The sequence below is a fragment of the Elaeis guineensis genome, chromosome 4, assembly GCF_000442705.2.
Source record: "Elaeis guineensis isolate ETL-2024a chromosome 4, EG11, whole genome shotgun sequence".
Lineage (NCBI taxonomy): Eukaryota > Viridiplantae > Streptophyta > Magnoliopsida > Arecales > Arecaceae > Elaeis > Elaeis guineensis.
The window spans coordinates 43,029,600-43,048,063 of NC_025996.2; the positions used below are offsets into that span (position 1 = coordinate 43,029,600).

The 18,464-nt window shown below is 36.9% G+C and overlaps 1 protein-coding gene across 1 annotated transcript in view; it reads left to right on the forward strand.

The window, feature by feature from the left end:
• Positions 1 to 17,077, forward strand: part of LOC105032355 (uncharacterized) — a 40,600-nt gene extending 23,523 nt beyond the window's left edge. Inside the window, exons 10-15 of the mRNA XM_073256464.1 lie at positions 10,391 to 10,546; positions 10,691 to 10,924; positions 11,278 to 11,441; positions 11,537 to 11,651; positions 11,920 to 12,000; positions 16,090 to 17,077. Of these exons, the coding sequence (XP_073112565.1) occupies positions 10,391 to 10,546; positions 10,691 to 10,924; positions 11,278 to 11,441; positions 11,537 to 11,651; positions 11,920 to 12,000; positions 16,090 to 16,320 (981 nt within the window). The 3' untranslated portion in view covers positions 16,321 to 17,077. The remainder of the gene's footprint in view (positions 1 to 10,390; positions 10,547 to 10,690; positions 10,925 to 11,277; positions 11,442 to 11,536; positions 11,652 to 11,919; positions 12,001 to 16,089) is intronic.
• The last annotated feature ends 1,387 nt before the right edge of the window (positions 17,078 to 18,464 follow it).

Here is an 18,464-nt window from a genome sequence, read left to right on the forward strand (position 1 = left end):
TGTATAGTACAATTATAATTTAATATTCAAATTTTTGAATTTTGAACAGGAAGATTGTTGGAGGCAAAGAGGCCAAATTTATATTGGTCACAGTGTGCTGCCCGTTGTATCGACTTGATGTTGGAGGATATTGCAGAAATTCCAGCAATTAAAAAAACATTGAAAAGAATTTTTTTTTTTGAATGGGTACATCTATAGCAAAAAGGGCATTGTGAACTTGATGAGGAGTTTCACAGGGCAAAGAGAGGTGCTTAGGCCAGCTAAAACTAGATTTGCAACTGTCTTGATCACTCTTCAATCAATACATAATCAGAAGAACAACTTGAGGAAGATGTTCAATTCTAAAGAGTGGAACTCTAAACCTTGGACAAAAAAGTTAGCTGCCAAGAGAGCAGTTAGTACTGTTTTGATGCCTATATTTTGGACTCACATTGTTTATATCCTTAAGTTGTCTGGCCCTCTTGTTCGTGTCCTTCGAAACCTCCTATGGGATATATTTATGAGGCTATAGATGGGCAAAAGAAACTATTACCAAGTCTTTTAGTGGTAGAGAAAAGAGGTACAAGGTCTTTAAAATTATTGACGCTCGGTGGGAATGTCAACTACATCGTCCTTTGTACGCAGCTGGCCATTATTTGAACCTTGAGTTCTTTTATGAAAACTCCAATATTGAGCAAGATGAAGAGATGGTGGATGGCCTATAAAAGTGTATACAAAGGCTAGTTTCAAGTGTTGAAGTGCAAGATAAGATTATAGATGAGCTGAACAAGTATAGAAATGATCAAGGCCTTTTTGGAATACCCATGGCTGTTAGGCAAAGAAAGACAAGATCATCGGATAAATAAATTTGTTTATTTTGCTTTACAGATTTAGTTGTACGCTTGTTTATATTTGTAATCTAAAAGTACTTTGACACTTGTTTAATCAATAGCTAAGTGGTGGATTGCATATGGATCTTCAACTCTAAACTTGCAAAAGTTTGCAGTGAGAGTTCTTAGCCTCACTTGTAGTGCTAGCGGTTGTGAAAGAAATTGGAGTGTGTTTTCACATATAAAGACTAAGTAACTCTATTATTATTATGTATGATAGCTTTAAGAGGTTCTAAATTGGATGTAGTTATATTATCAAATAATTTTATTTAGTATTTTATATTTTTATTCTTGTAGCTTCATAGCAAAAAGAGGAATAGACTTGCTCAACAATGCTTGAATGATTTGGTATTTGTGAAATACAATAGAGCCTTGAGGCGTCGATATAATAGGCATGATATTGTGGACCCTATTTTTTTGAAGAACATTGATGATAGTAACGAGTGGTTGGTGGGAAAAATAGATGGGGGTTTTGATGATGATGTTGAGTTGGTGTATGATGATGATGATTTGACTTGGGATGCTATTGTTAGGGCTGCTAGTGTTGATGAGCCTACCTATCGCACAAGAATTAGTGCAAATGCTTCTTCATCAAGAAGGGAGTTTTTATTCTCAAGGTCTAGAGCATCAAGATTAGAACTTGCAGATGAGGGGTTAGAGGACTCAGAAGAAAAGCAAGACATTGGAGATCACAAGTTTGATGAAGAAGAAGAAGAAGATGACCTTATTATTGATAATGATGAGGACTTTTAGGAGATTGCATCTACTGCTTGTTTATTGCGAGATTAGCTAGAACTTTTAACTAGAATTTTAGACTACTTAGTTATATACTTGTGTTAGTGGGATTTTTATTTTGTTATTGTGTGCTTATTGTGAACAATATTTTGCTTGAATGTTTGTATGCTGTATTTTGTATTGAAACTATAATGAGCATGGTTCGCTGTACCGGGCCGAACCGCCCGGTACGGGGCGTACCGAGTCGGACCGATCCCTTGCCGGTCCGGTGCGGGCCTGTTTTTTGGAAAAGGACCCCGAACCACACCGAACCGTCCGGTTCGGGCCTATACCGCCCGGTTTCGAGCGGTACGGCTCGGTTCTGGATCAATTCGGGGTGAACCGAACCGTACCGCCCAAGGGAGGGGGGAGGGGGGAAGGTGGGGGCCTTTTCACATGGTTGGAGGGGGGAGGGGGAGAAAAATGGGCGTGGCCCACTTCACATGGGGGGAGGGCCTGGTGCTTTAATAAGCACCAGGCCTTCGGTGTTCTCTGAGAGTTCTCAGAGAACACCCATGGCCGTGGACAACTTAATCGTTGAGATCTCCAAAAAATTAGAAAAGAAGGCAAAATTTCGTGAAATTGGAGGAGTGATTTGAGAAAAGGCTGACTTTGGTCGAAGGTAAGATAATCTGTTATTTTGTTAGTAAATATTTTTTTTTGTTTTTGTTATTAGAAATAGGATAAAAATGAGGTAAAATAAAAATAGCAGAAAATCATGCTAAAATCTTATGATTTTGGTATGATTTAATTATATGTGATAGATTTTTGGAAGATCTATACGATGGCACCAAAATTGTTAATTTTCGTTAATTATATATTTTTTAAATATTTTTAAATATTTATTTATTTAAAAATTAAAAAAATATAAATTTTAGGAAAAAAAATTTGAGTTTGGGAATCATGTTTAGAATGATTCAAGCTACTTAAATCTAATTTCAAACTTTTTTTCAAATATTTGAAATTAAAAAATTATTTTTTTAATTATTTAAATTAAAAAAATTTAATTATAAAATAAAAAATATATAAAAATAGTGTTATATTTTAGTTAATTTAAAAATATTATTTGAAGCATATAACATATTTATTTTGAATTTATAAGTTTTAAAATAATTATTAAAATTATTTTAAAATTATATATAATTATTTTAATTATCATTAAACTATCGTATTTTGTTATACTTGCATATATTTTAATTATATATATACTGCGGACGATCTTACACGTGGAGTAGGGTCCATGGATGTATCTGGATCATCCTTGCATTATGGATCCTATTATCTATAGCCACCTTATGATCCATATGCATATGGTGCATCCGAGGTATCATCTTCTAGTGGTTACTACTCTATGCAGCCTGGAGCATCTTACGGATCAGATTTTGCTACTGGCATATTTGGATAGGCTCCTCCACAACCGTATCATCATCTCGAGGATAATTCTCAGAGTCAGAATTTTAGCGAGAGATCTGAGATGTCTTACAATTCAGAGAGGATGCCTTATGGGATGATGAATATTCGAAAGTACGGTGCAGCTTGGCTAGAGGGTTGGACTGATATCCCTTCAGACTGTTGATGATCCAGACATCTACGAGCGTCACAGACACTCGACAAGAAATTAAATGCAGAGTACATCTTAAGGTTCGTATATCAGTTATTGCGTTTTGTACTTAAATATTTAGATACATTTTACGTATTTTATTTATTTTTTCTTTAGTTTTAAGATGACATAGTTAAACTATAATGTAAATAAATATATGTTTGAAATTTTGGATTAAGAGTTTTTGTACCGCAATCTAACTCCAAATTGAACCCAAATATGTCAATAATATGCAATATAATGCCATATTGAAGTTGTATTTATCAATTATTAACTTCAAAAATCCAAAAAAAATTGAAAATCGAAAAAAATAGTGTACCGATATCGGACCGGTATGCCTAGGCGTACCGTGTGTCGGTACGGTATGGTACCGGTACAGTACCGTACCGGTCCGGGATCGGCACGCTGTCTGGTACCGGTACAGCGAACCTTGATAATGAGTTTGCATTTTTAATATTAATGATATTTTGATTGTAGTTTGAAAATATATAATTTTACATATTATGCATATTTCATCTTATTTTTAATAAATGTGCGCCTTGCCTTGCTCAGGCATGCGCTTGCACCTTGCGCCTAGGCTCTTGGCATCCTTTGCGGCTCGGTATGCCTTGCGCCTTTAATAACTTTGCTCTAGATTTTCTTCTTTATTATAGGCGCAAGGCACATCGAGGCGCAAAGGGTGCCAAGAGCCTAAGCGCAAGGTGCAAGGTGCAAGCGCACGCCTGAGCAAGGTGAGGCACACATTTATTAAAAATAAAATGAAATATGCATGATATGTAAAATTATAAATTTTTAAATTACAATCAAAATATCATTAATATTAAAATGCAAACTCATTAAAGTTTCAACACAAAACACATAGCATACGAACATTCAAGCAAAATATTGTTCACAATAAGCACACAATAACAAAATAAAAATCACACTAATACAAGTATATAACTAAGTAGTCTAAAATCCTAGTTAAAAGTTCTAGCTAATCTTGCAATAAACAAACAGTAGATGTAATCTCCTAGCAGTCCTCATCATCATCAATAATAAGACTTGTGATCTCCAATGTTTTGCTCTTCTTCTGAGTCCTCTAATTTTTTTTGTCATACTTACATGTGAAAACACACTCTAATTTTTTTTGTAACCGCTAACACTACAAGTGAGGCTAAGAACTCTCACTGCAGACTTTTGCAAGTTTGGAGTTGAAGATTCATATGCAACCCACCACTCAGCTGTTGATTAGACAAGTCTCAAAATGCTTTTAGATTACAAATATAAACAAGCATACAACTAAATCTATAAAGCAAAATAAACTAATTTATTTACCCGGTGATTTTGTCTTCTTTTGTCTAACAACCACGGGTATTCCACAAAGGCCTTGAGCATTTTCATACTGATTCAGCTCATCTATAATCTTATCTTGCACTTCAACACTTGGAACTAGCCTTTGTATGCTCTTGTATAGGCCATCCATCACCTCTTCATCTTGCTCAATATTGGAGTTCTCATAAAAGAACTCAGGGTTTAAATAATGGCCAGTTGTGTGCAAAGGACGATGTAGTGGATATTCCCGCCAAGCATCAATAATTTTAATGACCTCCTTGTACCTCTCTTCTCTACCATTGAAAGACTTGGTAATAGTTTTTTTGCCCTATCCATAGCCTCATTGATATATCCCATAGGAGGTTTCTTCTTCCCATCCACCAATCGAAGGACACGAACAAGAGGGCCAGACAACTTAAGGATATAAACAATGTTAGTCTAAAATGTAGGCATCAAAACAGTACTAACTGCTCTCTTAGCAGCTGACTCTTTTTCCCAAAGTTTGGAGTTCCACTCTTCAGAATTGAATATCTTCCTCAAGTTGTTCTTCTGATTATGTATTGATTGAAGAGTGATGAAGGCAGTTGCAAATCTAGTTTTAGCTGACCTAAGCAGCTCTCTTTGCCCTGTGAAACTCCTCATCAAGTTCACAATGCCCGTTTTGCTATAGATGTTCCTATTTGAAAAAATTGCCCTCTTCAATGTTTTTTTAATTGCTGGAATTTTAGCACATCTTCCAACATCAAGTCAATACAATGGGCGGCACATGGTGATCAATATAAATTTGGCCTCTTTTCCTCCAATCTCCTTGTTCAAAATTCAAAAATTTGAATATTAAATTACAATTGTACTAATTTTTTGAAAATTTAAAGATGAAAAAAATTATTTAAATTGAATTCTATCTGCAATTACGTAATTAGAGACATTGTCGGTCACCACTTGAATGACAATTGCTTCTCCATTTTGCTCCACCTGTCATCAAGCAATTTGAATAAGAGATTTTCACTTTTCACAGTATGGGAAGCATCAACAGATTTGATGAATACCGATCCTTTAGGAGAGTTCACTAAAAAGTTAATTATGTCCTTTGCAATCTCATCCTTCCAACCATTTGACATAATCGAGCATCCATACCTTGCCCACTCTTCTTAGTGGCCCTTTATCAAATCTCTAGTATGCTCAACTTCTTTTCTTAATAAAGGGACCTTAACCTCATGATAACTTGGAGGTTTCATGCCAGAACCAAATTGTTCAGTTGCTTCAATTGCAGCAGCAAAGCTTGAATAATTCACGGCATTAAATAGAATGCCGGCATCATACATCCACCTAGCCAACTCTCTACAAGCTTTGTCTCTTAATTCTTTTTTGCAAATTTCATTGATAGCAGTTTGTTTTGCTTTGCCTTCTTTTTACTATGAACAACCATTTCTGCATCAGGAGTAAAATACAAAGCTATAGGATCCTTCTCTTTTGGTTTCTTTGAGCTAGGTGCCTTGCTACTAGCCATAGAACTTCCGCTTATACCACCATTTCTTTTACTACGAGGACCAACCACCTGAATTTCATCTTCTTCTTCAACACCATAATCTTCCATATCATCAAAATCAGGCAACAAATTATCTTGTTTCTTTTCCTCCGCTTTTCTTAACATATAATCTTTAATTTCTTCATGAATATGTGGTGGACATTTTTGGCAACCTCTGGTATTTCGAAACCCTCCAACTATGTGCTGTTTTGCTCGACAAATCTCTCCTTTAGTTATTTTTTCACAAAAATTACAAATAATATCATTTTTGTCTTTGCCCATTGGGTCAGCCAAATCTGCATACTTCCACGCTGGATCTTTTTAGATGACCCATGGCTTTTGGAATCCATTTTAACCTCCTAAAATAGGTGCCAAAACAATGATAACGAAATTAGCCCCCCCCCCCCCCAAATAAAAAATTCTATTACAGACACTGTGGATTGGTTATGTGACCCAAAGAAAAAAGCCCAAAAAAAAAGAGAAGGGAGAATGTAACCCCAAAAAAAAAAAGTGTTGTAGCCCTAAAAAGTTATTGTAGATGACAAAAAAAAAAAGAACATTGCCCACAAAAAAAAAGAGGGAAAGATGAGCAATGCATAAAAGGTTACCGTAGATGACAAAAAAAAAGAACATTGCCAAAAAAAAAAAAGGAATGGTGAGAAGAGGAAAGAAGAGAAAGAAAGAAAAAAAGTGGAGCCGTACTGTTTGGTGGTGGCTCTGGCGGGTGGGGTCGTCGGTCGGTGGTTGTGGGTCTTTGATCGTCGATCGTGGGTTCTCAGTTGCGTCAATCGACAAGTGGGTTCTCTTCTCCGATGGTTGAGGCGGTGCTTCGATGGCTGTGAGTGTTTGATCGGCGATCGTGGGTCCTCGGTTGCATCAATCAGCGAGTCGGCTCTCTTCTCCGGTGGCTAGGGCGGTGCCCCAATGGTAGTGGGTCTTCGATTGGTGACCCTGGACTGCCCTCTTTTCCGTCGTGTCACTCTTTTTTTTTTTTTTCCTTTGCGTCAAAGTCGAAGGGTCTGTCTGACTTCCCAAAAAGCCTCTGTCGCCCTTTTTTCCCTCCTGACTGAGGCGGTTGAAGTGCACCTCAGGTGCGCCTTTGGAGCTTAAGTCAGGTGCGCACCTCAAGCGCCTAGGTGGAGCCTCAGCCACCTTGCCTCGCTTGAGGGGGTAGGAGTTGCGGGGACCCTCACCTCGAGCCTCTTGCGCCTCAGGCCCGCCTTTAACAACTTTGGTTTGAAGGTGTCATTTAGGTGGAATAGTTTCTACTTCATCATGCTCGAACTCATTGATGGTCGTAATAAGATATTTGCAATGGCCTGCCTGCTATTTGGAAGGGTATAGTACATACAAATAGTTTGCCTGCTTAAGGACGTGATAAAGTACGACACATTTGTGTACAACACACCTTTGTGTATTAACTCAGTCTGTAGTTAATTTTTGCTCGTGCCTTAACGTAAAGAAAAAGCACGGTTCTTTAAACTTTTCCTGGATGCCTGTGTATATATCAAGAAAGTGAGCAATACATGTTGCTTAAGATTGAAATAGATAATCTCATTTTACTTGTATCATTTCACATTTGCCACTTTGTATCTGTTAAACAAATTGTCTCACCTTTTTCCTTTTCCTCCAAAGCTTTGCACTTTGCATGCATGATACTAATTGGAGCAAATATTATTTATTCATTTCTTCTGCAAAAGTTGTTGATGCTGCCTTTTTACCAGGAAACATGTTCCATCATCCAGAATAACAATAATTGGCTACTCACCTCCTCAATGCATTCTAGATCGTGACAAAGAAATCTTACTTGTATTGTGAGCTGATAAAAAGCTTAATCTAGTTGCAAAATAGGGAACTTTTGACCTAATTGAGTCTGGATATTTAGAAATTTAGATCTAGCTTGAAAATAGGGTTTAGAGAATTCTGGATAGGAGCATGCTGATTGTGTCCTAAACAAAATCATCCTATCCAGTGTTATGCATGTCTAGCAATCATCTCCGCAGATTCAATGATCCAAATTTTGCTTTTGCTCCTCAGAAGCAGCCATGTAGAAGATAAATTAAAAGCAAGGGTGGTCTAGCCTTTGAAAAGCCGAAATGTAGAATGGAATTGGGGAAGTAAAACAGAAAGTAGGTAAAGAATGAGATGAAATGGTGATCTTCATTGCAAATGTTTCTGGATGACAGAAGCATGTCTTTATATGTTGACACAGAAGATTCTTGTAACCATGGTCATCAAAACATGCAACCACTGTATCAGAGTTCTTCTTTAAGCAAAGGTAAAGTCATCATGAACTTGAACATTTTCCAGTGGATAGCCACCGATGGTCTCCCATGAAGAAAAATCAGTGGGCCTCTGGAAGAGTCCTCATGAGCTAGATTCATTGGTCAAAGCAGAAAAAAATTTGAAACTAAATGAATGCAAAAAGAAAATCAAGCTGGAATAAATAAAAAATGAAGAACAAATATTTTGTAGTGCCATTTCTTTTTGTTATTAATAGTCATGCAGCCATTCAAAATAATAATACTGTAATTTATATCTATGCTGTCACCTTTTCCATATAGAAAAACACTATATCCTATAGCTTGTATAAGATACTTATGTTCAAGAGAATGGAAATTTTTGTGAGCAGACTGCTTTTGTTAGAAACTCTGCATCCATCATGTTGGTTTTCTGTGTAGGTTTTACAGAAGAAATAAACTTCTACCTGGATTAATTCCTTTTGTTTGACTATGTTGTTTCATATTTAACTTTGTATTGACTATATCTTTTAGGCTTTCCATATTCTCTTTTGGTATAATTTCAGGATTTGGTATAATGCTTTACCATTGACTGACTTGCAAATACACTACCACATATGGACCATTTATTCAAGATAATATCAATATTATAGGTTGCATTCGTATTATCTTGTATGACAAACATTTTTGGTTGTTTGTTGCAAATACAGAATGCAGCATGCATAGCAAGTGTGCTAGTAATATGAGCTGATAAATAATGAAGGATACATGAACTTCTGTTCAGCATAAACATTTTGTCTTACAGATTCAGGATATATACTCATTATTATGATCAGCGTCAACAATAACCCCTTTTAACTAATATTATCTGTTCTATGCAAATACAGTATTAAACCTATTCTACATGTCTAGACTATTGGGATCCTTGTGGCAGTTGTTTTAATTTTATGTTGCAGTTGTGTGGCTTGTAGCCAAGTGGTGAAACTTATTTTTTGAGCACTCTTCAAAAAATTTTAGCTGTTACTCAGGTTAAAGGACAATAATCAACTATAATGCATCACATCAAGTTTTTACTACAAGTTTTCTGTTGTGTAAATTAAATACTGGCATCATAAATATGACTCGAGATGGTCCAAGAAGAAATACTAGCACAAAGCAGAGCTGCATCCACTGCAGAGAACAGCTACTAAGCACTTGTCTGGGAGAAATTGCCAAGGTTAACATGTGTTAGCAAGTTGGTGGACCACAAAATGATTTTTTTTTTTTTTTTGAGTGAAATATGGTGGTAATGCTACCTAGGTTCAAAGCTGGAATCTCTCCCAATGCTATGCTATGGAGAAGGGTGTTGGCAAAATGAATGCACACTAGATAACATTGAATGATCAAAAGGTGTAGCCCAATAAAATAATTATTTCTGTAGATATATCAAGCTTTTCCAATATTCAGATTATGTTTATTTTCTTAAAATCTCTTGCTGATGCTTTGGAACTTCCCCTTGTAATAGAACAAATTCAAGTCCGCTGCTTCTAATTAAAATTCTAAATAAAATTACAAGTCCACTGCCATTGTTCTAAAACTGGTGAAAGGGGTGGGTTATGCTGTTATCTATTGTCAGTTAGTGATCAGATTGGGTGCCAATCAGCAGACCTAATTTCCCACTTTCAACCCATGTTTTCATTTAAGCCTCCAACTTCCTACAACACCCCAGTGCTTCAAACCCCTTCTTGTGGCTAAGCAAGTGAAGCATGATCACTTAAAGTTTGAGCAGGCTCTTAATTTGTCCTAAGTTGGTGCCAGATTTCTAGCCAAGGGAACATTGGGCAAGAGGTCTATCATAATACCCAGAAAGCCATGTTATAAATGTTTATTGACTTTATTCATTACTGATATTCTGGTATATGATTTTGCTTTTATGTGAAGATGTTGGAAAATAAGTTGTGAACTAGTTGAATATATTTCTATAAATTTTTTTTACTATTAGTAATATATACGCATTTTCTTTGTTGACTTTAAATAATTAAATGTCCTTTTTATTCATCTTGTTCTTTATTGTGTGTTTGTAAAATAGGTGAGAGTAGGTCAAGCTATCTATTCAACTGGAAGGTTGTTTAATCACTCGTGCCAGCCAAATATTCATGCTTATTTTCTTGCACGGATGCTTTTAATACGTTCCACAGAATTTGTGCCAGCATGGCATCCACTTGAGCTATCTTATGGTCCCCAGGTAATTTGGCAGATATCTGCCACTAACATATCAACAACCACATGTAGTCCCTCTCTCTTTTTTCTCTGCTGTATATGAATTTGTACTGGTGGATTTAACATGCCAGCATCTATTCTGCTTCACCAGCGAAAAATTTCCTTTCAGGTTGGGCAATTGGATCTTCAGGACAGGCAGAATTTACTTGAAGAGCAATACTCATTTAAATGCCAGTGCTCAAGTTGTTCAGAGTTGAATTTTTCAGACCTAATTATAAATGCATTTCGGTGTCCTAAAGCTGACTGTCTAGGTGTGGTCTCACATGTGTCACATTACAAAAAGATTGAGGATGATCTTCTGCAAGTTTCTGGTGCATCTTATAGTTGCAGACTCTCTTTGCCTGTATGCTATGATAATCTAGGCTTACTGCTGATATTTAGATATGTTATCAAGAAGCTTTTTTACTTTAATTCAATATTATGTCATTAGCATGTATAGTTAGGGATGGCAATGCTTAATCGCTGAACCCTTTTACTTGATTCAACTCATAGTAGGTCGGGTTAGGTAATCTATTTAATAAAATAGTCAGGTTTGGGTTTGGCTTTTTGTCCTGTTTAATAAACAAGTGAAGTTTGGGTTGATAGATTTTGATCTATGTTGTATCTGACCCAATATTTATCTAGTTCGCCTTGACCCCTATGTTTAATATTGATGAATGTCATTTTGCATTCTGAAATGTCTTGCATGTTATGAAGGTTTCAAAGCATAAAATGGGCATCAGCAAGGTGGCACACATGTTGATTAAAGAAAACGGTGTCACATGTGATGTTGGTCCAGGATATTGCTTGAGTTGTGGCTGTTATCGTGATTTGGAATTCTCAGTTACAGCTTCTAACAGTGCCATGTTCAACATCCAAATGTATGTATTTTATTCTTTTAGTAATCAGACGTCTAGTATGCATTTTCTTTTTTAGTTACACTTTTTGGTGGCTGCAACAAGTTATATATTTACAGGTTAAAGGATTCTATAACTTCAAAAGGAGTTCCAGATATTTTGATCTCAGATGCCTTGGAATCCCTGAGTCACCTCAAAATGATTAGGCATCCATATAGCAAGGTTGTTGCACAGGTTGGTAATGAGTCTCAAGTGTTCAAGTCTGGTGTAACTCAAATGCCCTATCTTCTTGTCTGGTTGTAGAACAACTAAATTTTCTTTACAGGGTTTCACTGGTTTCACTATATCATTAAGTAGTTTACTGATATGATAATTTTAGAAGTTCATGATAATAGCTCCTTGTTAACAAACACAAAATAAATGAATTTAAAAAAAAAAAATTTTGACATCAATAATGGTCGGAACTAGTTTAAATTCAAAAAAATTCTTTGTAACAATGCAGGCTGAAGACAATATTGCAGAAGCCTATGTTAGGATTGGAGAGTTTGAACGCGCAATGAATCACTGCATAGCATCAATAGAGGTATTTAACTTTTCATATAGTTTAATGGAAGATTTCGTCTTTTTAGACATCTATTGGATTTGATATACTTAAAATTGCAATCAGCTGCCAATAATATCTAATATGACATCAATGTTACTACATATTGCTTTTTGTTTGCTGTATCTATATGCACATTTGAGTGTCAAAAGGCTGCACTGGTGCAGCTTGATGTGATCCCACAGCTTTAGATTTTGCTGGTTGAGGTTAATTATAGAGTTTGCTGCTTGGAATTTAACTGTTCAAATCATGTTGAAGGAAAAAATCTCCCTCGGTCAAGCTAGGATGGACTAAACTCGGTTCTGTTGTGCATGCTTAATGCAAAAATGAATGTGCATCAATAATAACAAAATTCTTAAAACCACATCCGGTAATGGCCTTTTAGCTTAATTTGTCATGTACTGCAGCCTTATAGGAGGTTTTGGCCTTATAGGAGTTTTCTTAAAGCCCTAGATTGAAGGGTTCATAGGCTTCATAATACAGTACAGGAGGTTTTGGCATATTTTCTTTTTTCTCAATATTCAGTACGGTAAGCTGGACATCATGAGAAAAGAGCCACATTCAAGCCAAAGGATTATGACTTTAGGGTCTGTTCTTTTAAGGGTAAAAAATTTATTAAGGAATCTGTATTTTCTTGGATAAATATTTTTCAGACAACATTTAGACAGGAAAATAATCTACCCATATTCTTTTATATATTGAAAAATGTCTTGGGAATTGGTTACCCATGTTCTTTTGCATTACTAGTTTCCTGGATAAGTTGCTAAGATCTATTCATATTTTTCATTAATATTCTTTATTATATAAATATTATTATATATAATATAATATTATTATTATAATATATTACACTATATTATAATAATATATTATAATATATTATATTAATATAATATAGGGTTTTGCTATGGTGCTCCAAAGGATGTTTTGGTCTTTTTACCTTTTATCTATTTTTGACCATCGGATTAAATATGGATCACTCGAATTTCAGTTTGGTGGAGTATTCATGTGCATGGCTGGTGCGGTAATTATTTCAATGATTATGGCTATTTCATGCCATAATCAAATTATTTTTTTTTCATCGTAACAATCTTCTCTTTCTCCATGGGCCACCGAAGGGACGTGAACGTGGAGAAGCCGCGGGCATTGGGGGTTGGTGGGGGCGGCAGTGTCAGCATGGAAAAGCCGTGGAGGGCCGAGGATGTGGCGGCGGCGGCAGCACGGATGGGGGGTTACAGTGCGGTGGCGGACACAGGAGGGGGGGCACGGAATCGAGAGTGGAGGAGGTTGGTGCCGTCGAGGGGGTTGGGCGAGGGTTGGTGCGGTGAAAGCACGGGCCATGGGGAGGCACGCACAGAGGAGCGGAGGAAGCTCGGGGGGGTTGGGGGGTGCAGAGGGGCGGCAGATGCTGGAGGAGGATTGCAGAACCGAGAGAGGCACGGGCCACCGGGGGTGGGGGGAGGGGGGCTTGGGGGGGCGCAGCCGGAGGTTGGGTGCAGAACCGAGAGTGGAGGCATGGGCCGTCGGTGTTGGGGGGGCGCAGAACCAAGAGCGAAGGAGGTTGGTGGCGTTGGTGGTGTGGAGGCACAGGCTGTGGGGGGTGCATGTAGAGGGGCGGAGGAGACTCGGGGGTCGGGTGGTGGCACAGAGGAGGCGTGGGGTCCTGGGGGGAAGCACGAACGAGCTACGGGTGGCATCGGGGGCTGGGGGTGGGTGCAGTAAAGCCACATGCAGAGGAAGAAGAAAGAAGAAAAAAATAATAATATTATTATTTTTTAAAAAATAATGAAATATATAAAAAATTAATGTGTAATACCTCAAATGCTATTTATAATAAAATATTATAAGGGAGCACTGTAGCAAAACCCTACAATATAATATATATTATATAATATTATTATATATAATAATATAGTATAATATATTATACAATATTAGTATATATTATTTATAAAATATATTATATTGTTATAGTATTATATTATTATAATATATTATAATAATATAGCATGTTATATTGTATTATAAAAATTTATTATAATATTATAATATAATATTCTATAATATATTATAATATATTATATAAATATTATTATATATGATATAATATAATATAATATTATATTATTATAAGGTTAAGGGTATATTCAGAATCAATTAAAAAGATTATTTTTCTGATTGATGGAAAAATGATTTAGCCATCCCTTAGGTGGATAAGATTTTCTCTCATTTTATGGATAAATGCTATCCATAAAAAAATTAATTTATCCATCTTGAAAAGCGTGAGAATATGGGTAAGTTGGTCAATGAAAAAGTTGATCAATTTTTTCATGATATTTACCTACAAAAGAATAGGCCCTTAGCGAAAACTCAGTCACTTTGATCACAGGTAAGCGAGAGTACCATAGAAGCAAATTCATAAGAAGTGTGGAAGGTGAAATTCCTTTTTGGGGTACTTAATACAACAAAAGTGAGCTTCAAGTGACAAGTGGCATGGCACCACTGTTCAGCAATGGTGAGACATGGCCTACTATAACTGAATATTATATTCAGCTTAGGTCAAAGTTAGTGATACAAAAGTCTAAAATGCAGTTGCTTTTGACTTGTAAGAAGTGACATTTGAACCTTTCGCTTAATGCTAATTTGTGCAAATTAGGAGAAGGTTGTCATTCTCATGAAATGAGCATAAGCCAGTCACCCTGCAACAGAGCATGGATGGTTTAGAGGAGGTCAAGAGTGAGCGCAAGGATCAAGATTGCCTCCCATTGGCATGCTAGCCTAGCATTGGCATGACAAATATATCTGTGCTAAGCCATTCCAATGGTTGACATGCTCTGGCACCCAGCTAAGATCATTCTAGTGCCTTGGGTTGAAGGCACTATCATGCGTGCTGTGTTGGCACTTACATCCCATGATGAGGGTTAAGGAGTAAGGACTAAGGAGGGTGGAAAAGGGAGACCCCGACTCAACAAGGGGGTTGTATATTGTTCTAAGTCTGAAGTCCTTGCTGATCATGTTGACTTAGAACTGACATGTTGAGGCTATTAAATCATTGTTCATGTTTCTGTATGATTAATTCATTGCAGTAAATCACTTTCGAGGAATTTTATGGCATAAGCAGCAGGAGGTGATTAAATTAGAACTCTAGTCTTTTTAGATCATTCTGTAATTATGCATCTCTTGCCCACCTTTTTAATATAAACTTGGAATCTGCCTTGAGAGCGGGGTTGCCTTATGTTCTTTATTCTTTGTTAATTGGAAAACATTTTGTTAACCGATAAATGACTTAGATTAGTTTGTTCCGGTTATATGCTATATGTGCACTCAATAAGATTTGGAAGCTTAAGTGCACAGCGTTCCTGCTTGCATCTATCTTTTTAAACTGGTTAAAGAAGTGACCTGCGGGGTTGAATAACAATATCCCCTAATCTTTTACATCTTTGAAGTAAGTTGCACAGGATCAGATGTGGAGGTTAGAAGCTAGCATGATGTGCATGTTTTCAGAATATTTGTAGCTACCAGCCTTAAAAGTTTGAACTATTTGTCATCGCTGTTGCATGTAAAACATTGTTTCAACTAGTTCAGGTTTTTTATTTTCTGTATTACCTTCTTTTCAATTTTGATTTTGTCCTGCCTGGGGTTCCATCTTACTGGTGATTATGAAGGCTACCATTTTCTTTTCTATAAATGTTGTGGAATGCTATTTTTCTTTTATTTCTAAGAATAGTTGCTCCTCACTTGCAATACTCAAATACCTGCAGTACTCGAATTAACTTATAGAATTTTAGAACCATATACACATATTGTTGCTTTCTTTGAACCAAGTTTTTAAATACCGGTGGGATGGTGAGACGTCCAAGTGTCCCAAGTGTCTAAATGACATAAATCAAGAAACGGACGAAAACAGGGGGCATATACAACATCTTGAGTATTAGGACTTGGGGTGCCCCCATTCCATGGAAAAACTGGATGGCCCTATCCTCTGGTATTTAAAAAAACCTTGCTTTGGACATTCTTATCAAAGAATATTTTACAAACATTTTAGTGCACTTATCTTCTTTTACCTGTCAGATTCTTGAGAAGCTTTATCATGCTGAACACATTGTAATTGGACATGAATTGATGAAGCTTGCCTCCATTCAGCTGTCCTTGGATGATCATGCTGCTGCTCTAAGCAGCATTAAACAAGTAGAAGCAATATTTTCACTTTATTATGGATCTCACATGACCAAAATATTTCCATACATAGAAGCCTTTAAGAGAGAGGCTGAAAGCCTTCTTGAAGAGACCAACTCAGTTTAAGCATTCATGCTGGTTGCATAAGAGTCAAGTCAGTGCAGCAAGACTTAAGTTATGTTGCATCAGCTCAAATGCTGAAGTGCTGGCAAATTTGAACGTGTAAAAGCCCCAGGTTGCTCATCAAGCTGCCAGTGTTGTAGAGCAGGTTTTGCTTTCATGCCTGTACTAAGTGAACCTGTTTAAGCATGGAAAATTGGCATCACAACTCCTCAAACCTGTATGCACAGTCAAATGTAAAGGGAAAAATATCTTTCATATCAAAAAAAAAAAAAGAGGGTGGCATCATGTTGGATTTTGTCACTCAACAATGGAAGTACAGTGAGTGCATGCATGGATTGTGTTCTATTTCCCAGGGCAATTGAAGAGTTTTATGGCAGAATAATCAAGAACTGAGGCAGAGTATGATACTTAGAAGTGCTCAGTTGGGATCTTACCAAAAGAGTGGCAAATTAAGAGTATGAAGCCAAAAGGCTTGGATTTGCGAAATGTCAAAATCTTCTGTTATGGTGAGAAATGCCTTCAACCTCTCAATGTTTAACTATTTGAACTGTACTATAATATTGCCAGCGAGAACTCTGGATGTCTTGGTTTCCTATGCAATTAAGGAACCGGATGAAATTTTTATGTCATGGTTGTATTTTACCAGAACATACGGGATTCGATATTTTTTGCGATCTCTGTTTTTGTAATCTTTGGTTTTATTTAAATCTGACTTTCAAATAACCATCAGAAATAATGTAAGTGGGATCTGATTTTCTTCCATGGTGAACTGATAATTTATTTGCTTGTTTCCATAAGATCTGGTGAAATGCAATAGTCAGAACCGGTGTAGACGCCACGTGGCATGTTGTCACATTGGGTGTGCATGATAGGATGGGTGAAAAGCAGAAACAGTAATGATGATTGAGAACTGAGGCTGAAGGTGTTAAGATTGCTTATATCAAAGATTATGCCCCCGCACAGCAGACTGGCTGCCGTCACGCAGCCATGCATATCAGGTTCCTCAGTCCTTTGCATTACAAAATATGGAATCAAAAGCTTGTAAATTAGCAAGGAGGTCTGTGGCCATTATTATTGAAAAATAAAGTAAAAAACAGCCTTCAGGCCATTAATCAGACCCATTTTACTTCTTTGAGTGCATAGATCTTAGTTATAGAAATGGTTAAAAAAGTGTAGAACTAAAACATTGAGAATCAGGCCTCCCTTTTTCCCATTATTTTTGAGGAATGAACACAATTAAATTTCAAAAAAAAAAAAAAAATCTACAAGTGCAAAAGAAAGATGCAAGGCTTGTACATAATTTTGTCCTACAAAACATGATACCAGCACCAATCATTGGAAGTACATGCCAGAGGGTTTGAACTGTTAGGTTTAAGTCTGCCAAGTGCTCAGATATGGCAACAGAGAGTGCTTCTTATAGTTGACTTTTTAGTGTTACGTTCTCCGCCAAAGCATTAGCTAACCCCTAGCTGACAATTTTGAATCTGAAGAGCAGCAATTGGATCGGCACAACCATAGACAGGGTCCCGGAGCCTTGCATTTGCTTCATAAACCATACTGATTACTACATCTTCTCAGAAGTTAGCTGGTGTGTCCTGTTGAACAAAAGCAAAGCCAGCCGGGGAAGGTAAAAAGGAAAAAAAAGGAAGAGAATCTGAAAGAAAGTAAAAGATCATTCATTATGTAGCAAATATGGTGCACTTTTTAGGCACTAAGAGTTTTCGGAAAAATACAACTTACCAGCAACGAGGATAGAGTAGCTACAACAAGAAGGTTCAGTTAGAAGAATCTGCGGCATCTTGCTCGCATTGCCAGCTCCTAAAACCCAGCGTGCAGCTTCAAACTTATCAGGCTCAGTTGATGGGAAGTAGGGGATCAAAATGCAGTCCTCCAAGCAATGCCTGGGAACTCACTTGCATCCTGCACAAGGTGCAGCATTAACATAACTTTGATAGTGTCACATCCCAAATCCGGAACATAACACGGCCATGTTACCAAGGGATGGAGCCCATGCTACCGAGGGATGGAGCCCACGATAACACGAAGCCAATCCATCATAATCATCTAAAATCCATCAAATAAAAAGATTCAATTCTATTATTCATCAAATAGTCGAACCAATACTGGTTCAGAGCATCTAAATCCAA